We start from the raw sequence: 15,824 nt of genomic DNA, 5'->3' as shown, positions 1-15,824 counted from the left end.
TCTCACACATGAAGAACCGCTAAAATGTATCTCGTGATGAAATTTTCGTATTTGCGGGCTTTAATTTTCAGGGAGGTCTGACATGCGAATGGCGATCTTTAAACTGGCTCATTTTTCTCCGGGTTGTCTGTTCTTGCCGAAATAATCTGCTGTTGGCCCTAATATCATCCAATTTCGGAAACTCATCGAAGTCAAGTTCGTTGGTTCTCACAAGACCAGGAAAATAGGAAAAGCTGGGTAGAGGGGTACGTCCCAATTCATTCATTTGAGCAGAAGACATTTCTCGTTTCCTGTCTGCCGCGTATTTCACCCTTTCCTCTCTTATACGATTCATCATCTCTTCTTCTTTCATTTGCTGGTTGATTTGAACAATGTCATCCATTAGTTTGTTGAAAACACCCATAGGGATCTCATAACTATCTCGCAGGCCCAAGGCCGCACTCCATCTTTCTTCGGATGCCATTCTCTGTGAAGATGGTTTCAAAACAAGCGGAGGTAATCGCAATTTGCGGCGTCTGCTTTTTAGTGCATTAGTTGAATCTTTTGCATCATGCTTCGTGGTCGTGTGCGTTGGCAAGTTTTGGGTTTGACAAAGGGTCTCTAACGAAGACGACGATTTGTTGGCAAACGCTTTGGAAGCTCTCTCTACTACTTTTATCGTCTTTGCGACTTCTGGTAAACTTACAAAGATGTCTTCACCGTTTTTCTTCTTTTTAAGCGATACCTTCTTCTTACGTTTCGTCCTTGCTCTATTATTGGTTGTCAATGGAGGCAGGAAAGATTGTTCTGCGCTTGTGGAACCTGATGCTGATTCCATCTTTTGAAAAGCTTATAAACATCCACGGATGCCACTGAAAAAAAAAGCAACATGCTTCGTAAACGCCGAAGTATATCAAATAGTATTAAAGCAATTTATTCGGCGTAGTTAAATATTGATCGTAACTTCATAGAAGCTTTGGAAAGCGCGTAAGAGTCAAATAAAACCAGTTGTAAAACTGACTAAGCTCCGAGAGATTTTGAAAAATGAAACGCGACCTGAGCAGAATTTTATTAATTTGGCCGAGGATGTTTGAAATGTCTTGCTGTGAAGACGACGTCTCCTCCTGTGGAGCCATTCACATTTTTTCCTGGCTACATTCGATCATTGCATGGGGCGTGACGGTATTAAATTTATCATGACCTCCCTACGAAGAGGAAGCCTTAAATAATTAAATTCAAAAAAGGGAAACTAACTGGCATCGTTTGCTTTCCAAAATATAATTCCTTATGAATTGAATGATGACTTTAAATAAATAAAACGCCTTTGTTAGTTTTTAGAGACCTCTACCAAGAAAGACAGTGGCTGTGTTGCTGGTAAAATCCGTCCTCTTTATAGGTTAAATCCGTTTGTACCTGAAGGTTCAATTGGTGATCCTCATTTTACCTAGGTTTTATGCATGTGAGTAGATCGTATTCGTATTCTCAATAATAGAGAGCTTTAGATTCTACGACGAGGACGAGTACGAGTGTTGACTGCCCGTTTTTAGCGAAAATACCAAGGAAATTTATAACCCGTACGCTTAATCTTACTCTTTGTTAGCAGTATAGGTTGCTCAGTTATTCTTATTGCTGGTAACTGAGCCTTTTTGCTCATTAGTCAAAAAATGCCAAAACTGCTACCGTGTTGTTGACTTGTTTTGACACGACGACATTTTTGAAAAACGTCGTACTAAAATGACGAAGGTATCACGTTTTTCCCGCCAAAATGACGATGGTTTGCGCGCGCTCACTGTTGTTGTCTAAGGGCGCGTTCGATTGACCGTATTCCGGAATAGGAATACATGGAATAGAAGTTAGAAATCCTTCGTTTTTGCGGGGATTCACATTAATATTGTCAAACATCTGCTAAAATGCTATTTTAAACATAGCTTTATTATTCTTGTTGCTGCAAAACGCCATACGTAGTGTTTAAAATCATCACTCCACGTATTCTTATTCCGGAATAGGGTCAGTCGAACGCACCAACAGTGAGCGCGCGCAAACCATAATGAAAGAAGACGGAAGACGATTTGAGATCTAGAATTTTCGGAACCTCATTTGTTGTAAAATTCCTTGCTTGCCTGCCTGTCCTAGGATTTTCGAACATCTAAAACATGGTATAATTGCCCATTTTTAACGGATTTCTGCCCTAAAAAGGTCACCTAGAATTTTCGGGAGCCTTTTTTCCGGCTGAAATTTTCGAAAAGGTAAGTTTTGATCCCTATAATTTTCGGATCACTAGACTTTCAGCTAGGGAATCCGAACAGATGAAAAATTTTTAGGGGAGAACAATATGCCTATATTTACCATTTAAATACTAAAATACGTTTAACAATGCCATGTTTAAGTGGTTTTGAACTATATTCTCGTTGGGTGCCCCTGTTTAATTGGTGAGAAGTGTTCAAGCTTGATTTGTTACCAGTTCGCGGTGTTGAGTGGATTATGAAGCCAGTTCTAGGCTAGTAGAAATAAACTTGAACAAAGAAAATGAGAAAATAGCGATTCTTCCTGTTTCGATTCGCATTTGGTCCGCGATATTTTTGTGTTACTTGACACATGTCAAGAGCGGAAAATTTATAACGATAACACCGCGCGAAACTGACGTATTTATTATTCTGTACTGAATTAATTGTCCTTGCCAATGATGGACTCGACCACATGGTAGACAACCACTAAATGTTGAAAAGCTCCAAATCTCCGAAGTATAATCTAGAAAAACAGACATATCGACTTCTCTGTAGATATTAAAAGAAAAGTCACACTTTTGGGATCCTCACTACGAGCAGAGTTAAATAAGCTTCCCCGTTTCGTAAGATTTTTATTGTATGAAGAGCTTCATTAAAGTTCTCTCTGGATAAGTCTTTTTTCTTCAAGCTTTTGTGTCCGCAGGCTGAGTTCGAAACAGGTGGTTCGTCTAGAACATTATTGATAACAGACAAATTATACAAAGAATTAAAAGTTTGCCAAAAAGTATTTTTTTTTAATTTTGTAAAAAATTGACAAAAAAATGCAAATCAATCCTCCACCGATGTCCTAATAGAAGCTTCCTGTATCTGATAACAAATTGATGTCGTTTCCTTGCGTAAAACTGCCATCATCGACTGAAACTCGTTTGTGCTGATAATTTCTTTATGGGCATGAGCCGAGAATAATACAAACAGCCACTGCACTTTCTTTTATTATCATATCTTTTGCCAGCAGGTTTCACAACCCTTAATTAACTCTGTGACGGTGTGATCCCTGAAGTAAATGATTTTCTTGGTGTTTTTCAGTAAATTTCTCAGTAGTTGAGTTCAGTGTGGGTTTAATTTGAGATCGCCTTTCCACACGCCGCAATCAATGACCCAGTTTCCCTGTTTCCTCAGTTTCACACAAAACCGTGATCTGCATTGTTCAATGATTCTAACCTTTGATAAATTTGCTTTTTTAACTTTGCTGGCATTATTATGAGCTTTCGATTGATTCTCTTCGTTCTGGACTGAGTCAATAACCTAACTGTGTTTATACTTTTCCGCAAACGTGAAGACGCTGTATTTGGCGTAAACAATTGCTTTGAGAAACTAAGAAACTCAAGTTCGTTTTCTGAAAAAAAAAAACCCTAGCGACGAAGTTGTCACGCTGTTAGTTGCTACAAAATAAGAAAGAAGAGTTTACCTTGCTTGAAAGGGCTCATGAGACAAGAAGCCGGCATCTACAAGATGCTGAAGTCCCAGGCTGTTAATACAATAGTCACACTAAACAAAAACACTTTTAAAACAAACTTTAAAAATTCATGAGTGCTTTCTAATGGCAGGTTATTAATATGTGTTTTCCGTCACAGGCGGATTAAATTTCCCGGTCCATGCACTGTGTCGTAGCAGCGCCGCTTTCCTTTCATATGGTGAGTTCCCCCCCCGGGGGGGGGGGGTACTCTCAGAAAAAATGGGTGGGGGTGTGCGGCCCACTTCTCGAAACCCTTACCCTATTGCAGACCAAAGTGTTCGTTTTTCCCTACCCTATTTCAGACCAAACGAAAAAAATTTTGATAGCTTGTTTCAGACTTCTTTGAGCTGTTACACGGTTGGCATGACAATTTAAGAAGGGCTTTTGTTGAAGTAGATTCTTCTGAAAACATACCCAATTCAAGACTTGAGTGCACAGACCCTAACCTATTTCAGACCAAAACGGCTCCGCACACACCTATATAGCCCATATAAGGTAGCGTTTCGAGCGCTCGAAACGTCAGCTTTCAAGCTTGTCAAATTACCATGTTGATAAACTCATTTCTGTGTTTCACCCCCCACCGGCGCAGCGACACAGTTGTAAATGATTGATAAGTAAAAAACGATCCGATGCAAGCGTATCTGGTATCCTGTGCCTTGTGCCGAGAATAATCTTTAAAAAAATCCGCGAGAATATCATCAGCAAGGTTTTCCTAGCATGTCATCGAAGGTGAAATATTTTGAAGCACCAAGGATAATAAGGATATGTTTAAATTAAAATAGCATTTTAGCAGGTGTTTATGTAATTTCTGACAATTGTATGACAGTCAAAGAAATTGATTTTCTGACAGCACGATGAGGACGCTCGCGGGGTGTCACGGGAATAGTTAAGGGTATTTAACAGTTTTGGCGGGAGACTTTATTTTTATGTGCTGTTTTAATTTAATATTCTCACCCTTTCCTCGAGGTTTTGTGCTGCTGCATTAGACGAAGAGCACGTTTCCACGTGTTTTTTTTAGTGGTTTTTCGTATCTGGCGTACCACAACTTCTATGAGATTATATTTAACTTAAATTATTATAGTAGGGTTGTCTTGCATTTGTACGGCTGACTGCCGGACTCATCTTAAATAAACTTTCACTTGAAGCTCGTTGTAGTGTAGTCAGAATGACATTAGATCATATCTAAATATGATCATTTTCAAATATGATGGCATTAGATCATATCTAAATGAATTTTTGCTCTGTATAAATAATAAAGTTATTAATAAGTTATTAATGACAAATTTAACGTGAATCTCCGTAAAAACGAAGGATTTCTAAATTGTATTCCATGTATTCCTATTCCAGAATACTGTCAATCGTACGTACCCTTAATGTCTAAAAGACCAATATAGCATTTGGGAGCGATTAGCTTGCGTAAAAAGGTCTTCAAAAGTTGCCTTCAAAGCAAATCTTAGGTCTGCGTTATTCGTCTTTGTCACACTATATAGTGAATGCATTATGATACTTTTTCACACCCCTATTTCATTGTTAAAGCTGTACGTTTCTGAGGTAACCAACCGACAGTGAACAATTTAAATACGTGCAGTCGTAAACGCTCTACGCTCTGTTGTTGATAAGTATACAGCACCCTCGTTAAACAACCTTTGCCGTGTTCCGGAGTTAGAGTAGAATACACTTGCTTATTGACATTGTCCGACTTAATTCATTCAATTTCAAGTCACTTTTAATAGTTTCAATATTAAAGTTGTGTTTTTGTGATAGCTTAAGCTTATCGCAAATTCTTGCAGCTCGGCGGCAGCAATTTCTTCAACTGAATTTTCGCATTTCTTCTTCACTTGCAAGGAACTCCTTGAATGATTTTAACTTGTATGAAGTTTTATTCTTCGTGTTAGCATTTTCTTTTTTCTCAGAGAAGGATTTTACGACAACTTCAGAGAACTTCACGAATCTATCGCTCGCCATTTTTCATTGACTGTTTGCCCAGACAACCATGCAAAGGCAGGAAATGGAGTCATCAATAGCCTCACTAGTGAGGATATGAAAAATACGCCACTGTGGTCCCGGATGTAGTTTCGTATGAATTTTATGATTGGTGCATTTTCCACTAAAACACCCATGTCTATACAATAAAAATAGGCACGCAATGCGTACGTGTGGTAGTGCAGTAACAGCGCTGTATACACCTCTTTCATAATGGCGGCTAAATAAAATATTCTTTTGTTTTAATGCTAATAAGCCTTTCTAGCCTCACTACGACGAGCAAATTTCAAACGAATATTTGTTTCAAAATGAGGGCATGCAGTGGGTCTAATTAACATAAATACAAAAGAATGAAAAAGTGGACGCCATTTATGAAAGTGGTCTATCGTGTCAACTGAGCTCCGTTTTGTCTTCCAGGAGATTCAAGTTATCTTTGCGTAATATGTAGCTCTAATAGTACACGTTGTTATATAGCACGATATTGTTTTGGTACCGTATATCATAAGAGTGCCATGGTAGATGTTGGACCCACCGCTGTCCATTCTGTTTGCAGATATGAAAATTCCCATGATGACGCACGATCGTGATGTGGACCATGTTGTCCAAAAGAAAAATAGAATTTTGTTGTTGCGTTTAACACAAGTTTGATATTGGTCTATTCGAGCCGGATGCAAATTGCGGCCAGCTAAATGATGGATAAGCAAGAAGGGTCCAATTCTGTGGATGAACAAGTAATATCGCCGCTTCACAGAAGTCTAATACAACCTGAAGATTCGGTAATCCAAACAGGGTCAAATTCGTCATCAAGTTCGTCAAGGAGGAGAAAGGATGCCCAAATTAAGGCCGCCATCGCGTACCTTCAAGCAAAGCAGTTAAAGGAGCAAATAAAAAGGGAAAAATGAGGCACCTGAGAAGGAATTTAGAGACGAAGGGGCCCAAAGAGAATTGGAGTTCAAACTGGAATATCGAAAGCGGAAGCTCGATCTGTTACGGAAAGCCCAAGATCAAGCGGAGGTAGCACAGCTTGAGAATGAAATACTGGGACAAGACCTTATCGATGGTAAAGAGGTCACTGAGCGAAGGATTAAGGTCAATCAAACTTCGCCATCTTTGAAACATTATTTAGTTCCCAATCCCAATACAGTTAGCTAGTGATCTGGACGATAAAGATGAACACTCAAGCCCATGTCGTAAATACTCTTTTTCTTTGGCCATCTCAGTTTTATCAGAAATAACACACAAACAGCGGTGACAAACCTCAGAAAGGATGCGTTTATATCTGATGTTTGTCACCGCTCTTTGTGTATTATTTCTGATTCAAGCCCATTTATTGAAGTTGAACCTGGAATGACAACGGGATATTTTTCCAAAGGAAGTAAGCCAGTTGTTTACTCAGAGTCATCCCAAAATGCCATTTCATATAAAGATACTCCCCTGAGTACAAGTCTCAAGTCTTTGCCATTAAAGAATTTACAATTTAATGACGTCCCCAACTTGGGCATAAGTCAGTTACCAGTTGCCACAGCAAGTGAATTAAATGTGCTACCGTACTTCTGACTCTTCTGCGAAATTACCTAATCGAGAACTCCTCCAACCTGTTCATTCCAAGTGTTTGATGAGTTCCCCTCGTCTGGACATGCGACTATGACCTGCGATAAACATGGGTCATCTTGCAATGGTAGTGCATCTACTCCTTATTTTGATACAGAAATTTGTCATGGTACTACTCCCCCGGGAAGGGCTACAAGTATCCCTTCGACATCAACTTACAGTACTATTTGTAGTGGCAACTTAGCTTGGGCCTCTTGTGAAACAAAATGCGTGTCCTCCACTCATTATTCTCAACCATCGTTCATGGCACAATGGGATCCGGGTACTGGAAAGGCGTCAACTCACTACCCAAGTGGTTTAAAGTAACTAAGTATCATTCAGCTCAAGCTGAAGAACCAGTAGATTCATTTATTGACAATCCCACAGAGGGTCAAGAAACTGTCTTCCGCTTGACCAACTAAACCTGAGCATGGTTGGCAATGATGTGAAGACTCAGAGCGTCTGGAAGGAGTGGGTTTTGGTCTCTCGTCCAATCATTCAGAACCAGTAATGGTGAATGGAACGTGGGTTATTGACAAGCTTAATACCCCGTCTGTTAAACTGCGGAGAAGGGCAGCCATCGGACAGTGGAGTCATTTGTCGGGTATCGACTTGCCTGATCTTGACGTTTCCGAAGTAATGCTTCTAGTTGGATCTGATATGGCCCACCTGCTGATTCACCTCGAAGTCCGCCAGGGACGAGTGGACGAGCCCATCGCCATTAAGACCTCCCCCCCCCCCCCCTTGGATGGGCCCTCTTTGGTAACGCAACCAAAGGACTGTGTGAAACAATCAATGCAAACCTTCTTGCAACAATCGAAGGGCTCCCTCTGCAACAACAAATTGAACGATTTTGGGAGGTTCTCTTATGCGACGTAGCAAGATCTCTCAGAATCCACCCTGTCCATTGAAGACCAGGGAGCCATGGCTGTCTTGCAGAGCAGTACAGTAGAAGAGCGGGGTCACTATAAAATACCGTTGCTAAGGAAAGGTGAGCCAATCATGCCAAACAACCGTTTCAAGACTCCACTCGACCGAAAAAAAAGCTCAGGAAGGATCCAGAATTAGCGGTAAAATACAAGTCATAATTATTAGGTCAATAGAGGACACGCAAAAAAGATGACTCACGAAGAGGCTTTATGAACATCTTTAAGAACGTGGTACTTGCCACACCATGCAGTGCTGAACTCCAACAAACCTGGCAAAGGCCGCGTGGTTTTTGACGCCGCAGCAAAGTTTCATGGCGTTTCGTTAAATGGTTTTCGTTGACCGGTCCTGATTTATTAAACAATTTGGTTGAAATCCTCTTGAGATTTCGTAGTGAAAGGATTTGCGTTGTAGCAGACATTGAACAAATGTTCCATCAAGTTTATGTTTCTGAAGAAGATAGAGACTCACTACGCTTCTTGTGGAGAGACTTAGATGAAACAAAGAGACGTTCGAATATCATATGACAGTTCACGTCTTTGGCTCCGCCGACTCGCCATGTTGTGCAAGCTGTGCGTTACAGAGAACCGCTCCTTACTAGCGAGGAATATTCAGTGAAGATGCGATTTATGTCGTAAAGAGAAATATCTACATGGATGACCTGTTGGCATCGAAGCCGAACTCGGGAGAAGCCATAGTACTAGCCAGGCAGCTGATAGAAATCCTAACAACCGGGAGATTTCGACTCACAAAGTGGATGTCAAACAGTCGGGAAGTTTTAGCAGCAATCCCTATACTTCTGAAGTAGCTTGTGACAATGTCAATCATGATCGGAACGAGTTACCCCAGGAAAGAGCCCTTGGCATCAAATGGCATGCAGAACAGGACTTGTTGAGTCTGAGGCCAGTGAAGAGTGAATTTCCCAATACTAAGCGAGGTGTGTTGAGTGCCACAAGCACTGTTTTCGATCCTCTTGGCCTCGCCGCCCCGTACGTATTAAAGGCGAAACTGATCGTTCAAGAACTTTGGAGCCGCCAAATCGAGTGGGATGAAGTGCTGCCTGACGACATGCTCCAACAGTGGCAAGTTTGAAAGTGGGGTTTGAAGATTTCGCAGCCCATCGCATGCAGCCCCTCGATGGGACGGCTTTCATCACGACGAGTACCAAAGCGTTCAGTTACACATGTTTTGTGATGCATCTGAAATCGCTTAAGGAGCGGTTGCCTACTTACGTAGGGTTACTCGTGGACAAGTCAATGTGAGCTTTATTATAAGCAAGACCAGGCTAGCACCGATCAAGACATTGACCATACCACGTTTGGAGCTGCAGGCTGCGATTCTTGCTGCTAGACTGAAAACGAAGATACTTGAAGAAATTGACTTTGAATTTAACGAAACGTATTCTTGGAGCGATTCCAAGATCGTATTGCACTACGTCAGCAAAGCCCAGAGAAGATTCAGCGTGTACGTGTCACACAGGGTCGCCGAAATCACCTCCAAATCAGACATCAATGAAGGGCATCAAATTCCTGGCACAATGAAAGTAGCTGACGACTGTACGAAAGGGAAGGAGATTCAGGAACTAACTTCAAAATGTCGGTGGATCAGCGGTCCTCAATTCTTGATGCTACCTGAGGAGGAATGACCGAGTTTCAAAGAAGAGTTGCAAGTCAACGAGAGCGAGTTGGAAGTCATGGCCTCAGTCCTAACAACGTGGAGAAGTACTTTACTTGGAATAGGCTTATTCGGTTATATGCATGGTGGATTAGGTATAAGTTCAAGCTAAGTTGCAAGGCAATTTAAGGAGACGGAGCCCGCCTCCAGAGCGACGGACCAAGAATTTGTGCACTGATGACCTCAAGGAAAGCTCGTTGGCCATGTGTATGATAGTCCACATTGAATCGTTTGAGGAACAGTATAAAAAACTTCAAGCAAATCGAGCACTCTCGAGTAAGAGTCCACTGCTCCCATTGCAACCGTTCTTTATGGAAGGAATGATCAGAGTCGGTGGTCGACTGAACAAAGCTTGGATACCCTTTGAAGCAAAACACCGAGCAGTCCTCTCACCAACGCATCCTTTGACGAGATTATTGGTTCAAGACCTTCATGAGAAGCACTCCCACGTAGGAAGGGAACACATATTGGCTCTTGTGAGCCAGCGGGACTGGATTCCACGAGGGAAATCATTCGTCAGAAAGATCGTTAATGACTGTCTTCACTGCAAAAGAAGAAGAGAAAAATCAAACGTACCTCTGATGGCTTCCTTGCCCGAAGAGCGACTCGCCTTCGGTGAGCCTCCGTTCGCGAACACTGGCGTGGAGTATTTCGGTGCGATGAATGTTAAGAGAGGACGAGTTGTTGAAAAGAGATGGGGATGCCTCTTTACATGTTTGACCACCCGCGCGGTTTACGTAGAGCTAGCAGGTGGCACCGACTCCTTTATCATGCCTTTGAGAAGATTTCGTGCAAGAAGGGGCAACCCTAAGACAATACGTTCGGACAACGGATCGAAATTCATTGGAGCTAAACGGGAACTGACAGAGGCTTTCAAGTCACTGAGTCAACAAAAGATCTCTAGAGAGCTCGCTAATGAAGGGATCACATGACACTTCAATCCCCCTTCACCCTCGCATAGGGAGGAATATTCGAGTCTATGTTTAAGCAAGTGAAGAGAGCATTAAAAGCTGTCATAAATGACCAAGTTCGGCCAGGAGCACGCTCCATACAGTCCTTGTCGAGGCAGAGGCTATTGTGAATAGTCGACCACTCACCGCGGTCATTCATTATGTAAATGCTTACGAGGCACTGATCCCAAACCACTTCCTCATCGGATGAGCATCCCCAATAGCTCACTCGGTCTATTTGAAGAACGTGAAATTAATAGCCGCAAGAGATGGAGAACGGCCCAAGCGCTTGCTGATATGACATGGCGACGGTGGCGCAGGGATTTGCCCAATCTTTCGATTCGTTTGAAGTGGAACAAGGAACAGAGAAATCTAAAGGAAGGTGACTTAATCTTGTTAAAGAATGACGATACTACCCGGTCACATTGGCCCCTTGGAAGAGTTGTTAAGACCTTCCCTGGAGATGATGGTAGAGTGCGAACGGTAGAAGTCAAGACCCCTAACGGAACCTTGATGCAACCTGCCGCGAAGATATGCCTGTTAGAAGAATCTGCTTGATCAGGAGCCAATATATCGAACATTGCAGATCAGTGCTTTACTGAGAACATTTGTAATTTGGGAACAGTTTTCTTGTTACTTGTGAAATAGGTTGTCGTTCATCTTACTGACTTACTGGGAGGGGGTGGGGGAGGGGGGCGGGGGGGAGGATGGACCCGCCGCTGTCCATTCTGTTTGCAGATATGAAAATTCCCATGATCAAGTACGATCGTGGCGTGGACCATGTGGTTGAAAAGAAAAGTAGAATCTTGTTGTTGCGTTTAACACAAGTTTGATATTGGTCTAACCAGATGTCTTAGGTAAATAGCCCCCTGAGAAGACATGTGGTTAGTATTAAAATACTAAATCCCAGAAAGATTTAAGAAAATAAAAGAGAATCGAGAAACATTGGCTTCGAGGCTGACACGTTGATCATTTTCAAGTTCCCGCACAAGTTTGAGCGTGCAATTTGAGCCTCTGACAGTTTTTTAAGGCAAAAGTTAACTGAAGTTAATCCCTGTCGGGCGACCTCAAAATATAGGACTTGCCTTCAGAAACGTAGCACCGAAGATTCTATTTTAACGCTCAAAAATGTGAACTAAGCAAGGTACAGATTTTGTTAGCCTGCTTTATGCAAAACAAATATTGATGCAAAAGTAAATAAATATTGATACACCGTTTTTACGAAGAGAAGAAGAAGTTTTCAGGAAGTGTCGATCGAGAATAAAATATTTTGCCATCAGCAACAAAATTTGCGACATGAAAACAACTTAAATTTTAATCCGAGAATATAAAATGGTACCATCAGCGAAAAACATTTTGGGAGATTTTTGCTACATTGAATTTTTCTATTGTACAGTTTTGCTGCACAAGTAAATCGCAAATTCGAAAGTGACATCGAATTCAGCGGGCACCGTGATTAAGTTACCTCGCATGTTTACTCGCGAAACAAAGGATACATTTGTGTCAAAATGATGGCAAGACACCGGGTTTTTGCTTTTGTTGGTTTGTTTTTTAAAATCTTTCAAGTGTTTAAAAGATTGACAAGAAATGTGCGAATTCAACGCAAAGATCACCATAGCCCAACTCTTGAGGTTGTTGACCATTGTTTCTGCCAAGTCAAAAATTCACTCTTCTAGACGAGATTATTTATCACCAGGTAATTCCATCGTTTTGGAAATAGTAGCTGCTTTATTGTTCATCAGCGTCACAAATTCATGCCGATTTTGGAGCTCATTTTGTTGAAACTCCAGCTCGCTTCCAGCAGACCTGTTTATGTTCGTGAGTTATGCACGCGCTACGGGCCTATTTGCCACCAATCACTCAATCTTACAAACCCGGTGACATGGTGTGTAGTGCACTTACAAAGTGCACTACCACAAAAACGAATACGAAGCCAATTCTCGCAAAGCCGTTCGAGATGGTGGCAAAACCATTGAGAATTATCTGACGCATGGACTTTACGGAAACCTTCGCTAAAAAAGCCAAGACTTTAAAGGATTTAAAGCATAAGAACATTTGTTCACAATAGTTGTGAGGTTTATATGAAAATAAAAAATGTTAATGAATAAATAATAAGAACATTCTTAAAATAATCTCGGAGTATTAAATTTATAATTAGTCCAATATTGCTCATTGGATATTAGAAACTGAGTTAGCCAAGCGCGAATGGAATAATTGATTGTTTTAATTGACTTTCATTAACACTTGGAACTGTTTCAATTTTACAAATGACTTGGGCAATCAGTTTCCATATAAGGTTATTGGGTATGTGAGCTTTTAAACGAAATGAGTAAGCCAATCAGACACTTGGAAAAAGAAATGTTGTGTTTATAGTGGACTCCCATTTGTCGACGAACGCAATTTTTGAGCTCATAAAGACAAGGTTACTTAAGGATATTTCGCGCGCTTGTTTGGAGTCCTAAAGCGGTAACGTGACGTTGCCATGACGCTGAAAAACTAAGTTCCAAGCAATTTCTAGATAATGCAAAAATGGCGTCGCTTCGGTCAGTTTGATGATTTCTTTCTTCGCAGACAAAAAGAAATCAGCCAAGAGAAGAGAGAATCACTATAAATCGGACCACGTTATATCAATACATTCCAAAATCGTTCTGTAGCAAGCGCTGCTCTTGTATCCTAGTGTAAAATTATGTACAATAGATAAGCCTTTACCATTTCCGACACAGTAATATTTTGAGGTGACCCCGAACTTTTGACCAATATCATCGATGAATTATTCATCTCACTACGTGTTCAGTTGTCCTTAATAGAGTTTCCAATAAATAACTGATTACAACAGTACATTGTTTTTACCCAGAGCATACAGGTGTGATGCAATAAGACGTCGAGCGTTAAATTTCTACGTCCATCACGATAATCCGCGCGAGAAGAAACCAAGTGAACTCAATTTGGATTCAGACTTGGTATAAGCAACATGAATAATACTCCATCGTTTGAAAATATCCCGGCATACAAATAGCCGAACTAATCAATGAAGCCACTGAACATTCCTCCATTTTTCTTCTTTTCATTCTTCGTTGCCGCTCCTTCTGAAGCAGACGGAGACCCTGTCCCTCCCATCACTTTAAAAGCACCTGAAAACCAAGAAAAATCATTACTAAAGACGGAAAGACTTGTTCAGTAAAAAAACGTGTTGAAAAGCCTTGAGTACAGCGACCTCGTTAAGCGCGTCTCACCTCTCAGATCGTTCTTGGTTTCATATTTCCTGCCTGTTTAGACCCCCCCCCCCCCCTCCTCCTTCCCCGCAATAGCAAAATACGCACTCTGCCAAGGATAAAAGGCTCCCATACCATCTCTTCTGTATTTTCGTTCAAACTCAATTTATTATTCGAGGAATAATCAGTGTTGTAATGAAAATTGGCTGTCAGGTTGAAAACGTTTTACCTTAGTTTTTAATCTAGTTTTACCAACATGAGACCGGCCCTATATAACCGCTTCAAATCTTGGACCACATTTTAGCAACAACATGAACTCCACTTCTTCACAGTCACAGAGATGACCATTAAGAGAAATACAAAAACCATGGAGAGAAAATTGAAGAGATGAGTACTTCATCGACCCCTTTCCTAGCTTAAGAATCTTATCAGGATCAAAGAAACAAACTAAGACAAGGAACAGAACAAGATAAATATCCCATGCTGCTTGCAACTGGTGGAAAACAGGCTACAATTCTCACTTTACAGCTTGGCACGGCCCAGCGGATGACCAGGGCCTTCTAATCTCGGTTGTTAGTAAAGATAAAGATGACACACGTGGAAAACAAATGAAACAAAGAACAGTCAGATGCGCACACACAATTTAAATTCGTTGAAAAAAACATGCCGGCCATGCAGTCCAGTTGAGAGATGCAGAGTGCAGCCATGTCTACCTTCAGTTGATTACACTTTGAGATCAACAACAACTTAACAAAGTGGATGAGTGACAGTGATGAAACAAAAGATAATAAGCACCAGTACTCACCGCCACTGTCACTGGCCTGTGAATCAGCTGCAGATATTGAAAGGGAAGAAACAACGACAGAAAGGAAATGCAGGAAATAGAAAGTTAATTAAGCTGTAGTGACAATCGAAACTGATGCTGAAATAGCGAGCATCTAAACGTTGTAGCGAACGAAAGTTTGAGCACGAGTGGTGTTTTACGTTTTGTTATCGTATCTATGGTTCAATATATTAATTTTTCACCACGTCGACTGTGTATATCGTCTTTGCAATGCGTATTTTATTGCAGGAAGAATACGTTGTTGCAATACGTGTCCCGGCAAAAATAATTTTCAAACGCTAAAACTTCCGGAACTTCACGCGATCACTCGTTCGTTTCTAACTCGCTTATGCTTTGTAGTTTTAAGTCCAGTCAAAGAGCAGCAATCTTTAAATTCCTATGTTCCAGGATGCAGAGAAATGTAGCAAGATACGCAAGGTGTCATTAATATAAGCAAAGTTCTCAGTTCATTAAGAGAGTGTAGATGTAGAAAACTCCTTTACATATTGCCGGTTTGTGATTGAGGAAAACCAAAAGTTCTTCAGTGGATGGGAACAATTTCAGGATTATAGACATTTCCCACCTGTGAGGGCAGCTCCCGTGGCGGTTTTGGGCTCAAGTGTTGGAGGGTGTTCTTTTTCCATTCTTTCCACCACAAGATCTGCAATCCTCCTTTGGTCCTCCTCTTGAGTATCACTGAAAAGTCGCATAGCTGTGTCGTTGACCTGTATGGTTTGATAGGTAGTGAAAGAGAAGACGTCATCGTTGGGAGAGAGACTTCTGGATCCATGAGGACAATAATAATAATAATAATAATAATAATAATAATAATAATAATAATAATAATAATAATAATAATAATAATAATATTGTCTAATTAATTGGATAACACGACATTGCAGAACAGGCCAAACCATAGCCCTGGGAAGTGGGTACCCTACTTTT

General features: G+C 41.0%; 2 protein-coding genes and 1 long non-coding RNA gene across 7 annotated transcripts in view; 1 reads left to right on the top strand and 2 right to left on the bottom strand.

Annotated features, from left to right (window-relative positions):
- LOC138015284 (uncharacterized) overlaps window positions 1-3,755 on the bottom strand; it is a 4,083-nt gene extending 328 nt beyond the window's left edge. The window contains exons 1-2 of the long non-coding RNA XR_011125528.1: window positions 3,673-3,755; window positions 1-851 (exon numbers count right to left, since the gene is read on the bottom strand). The exon at window positions 1-851 is cut by the window's left edge and continues 328 nt beyond it. This is a non-coding gene — a long non-coding RNA (uncharacterized lncRNA). The remainder of the gene's footprint in view (window positions 852-3,672) is intronic.
- A 6,342-nt stretch (window positions 3,756-10,097) lies between these two features.
- LOC138017662 (uncharacterized) lies at window positions 10,098-10,826 on the top strand. The gene has a single exon (XM_068864687.1). It carries the CDS (start codon window positions 10,098-10,100, stop codon window positions 10,824-10,826), a length of 729 nt encoding a protein of 242 aa, XP_068720788.1.
- Window positions 10,827-11,789: 963 nt separating this feature from the next.
- Window positions 11,790-15,824, bottom strand: part of LOC138015280 (synapsin-2-like) — a 67,206-nt gene continuing 63,171 nt past the window's right edge. For 3 of the 5 annotated variants that reach the window (XM_068862261.1, XM_068862262.1, XM_068862266.1), the window contains 3 exons: window positions 15,463-15,604; window positions 14,862-14,888; window positions 11,790-13,975 (listed from right to left, as the gene is read on the bottom strand). In XM_068862261.1, coding sequence (XP_068718362.1) covers window positions 13,866-13,975; window positions 14,862-14,888; window positions 15,463-15,604 — 279 coding nt within the window. In that variant the 3' untranslated portion in view covers window positions 11,790-13,865. The remainder of the gene's footprint in view (window positions 13,976-14,861; window positions 14,889-15,462; window positions 15,605-15,824) is intronic. The other 2 variants (XM_068862263.1, XM_068862264.1) reach the window with 1 other exon arrangement.

The sequence above is a fragment of the Montipora capricornis genome, chromosome 9, assembly GCF_036669925.1.
Source record: "Montipora capricornis isolate CH-2021 chromosome 9, ASM3666992v2, whole genome shotgun sequence".
Lineage (NCBI taxonomy): Eukaryota > Metazoa > Cnidaria > Anthozoa > Scleractinia > Acroporidae > Montipora > Montipora capricornis.
Note: the sequence above shows the minus strand (reverse complement) of the source record. Positions and strands in the feature narration are given on the sequence as shown.

Coding starts and splice junctions, on each gene's coding strand:
- LOC138017662 (XM_068864687.1), top strand. CDS start 10,098: ATGTGTATGATAGTCCACATTGAATCGTTTGAGGAACAGTATAAAAAA.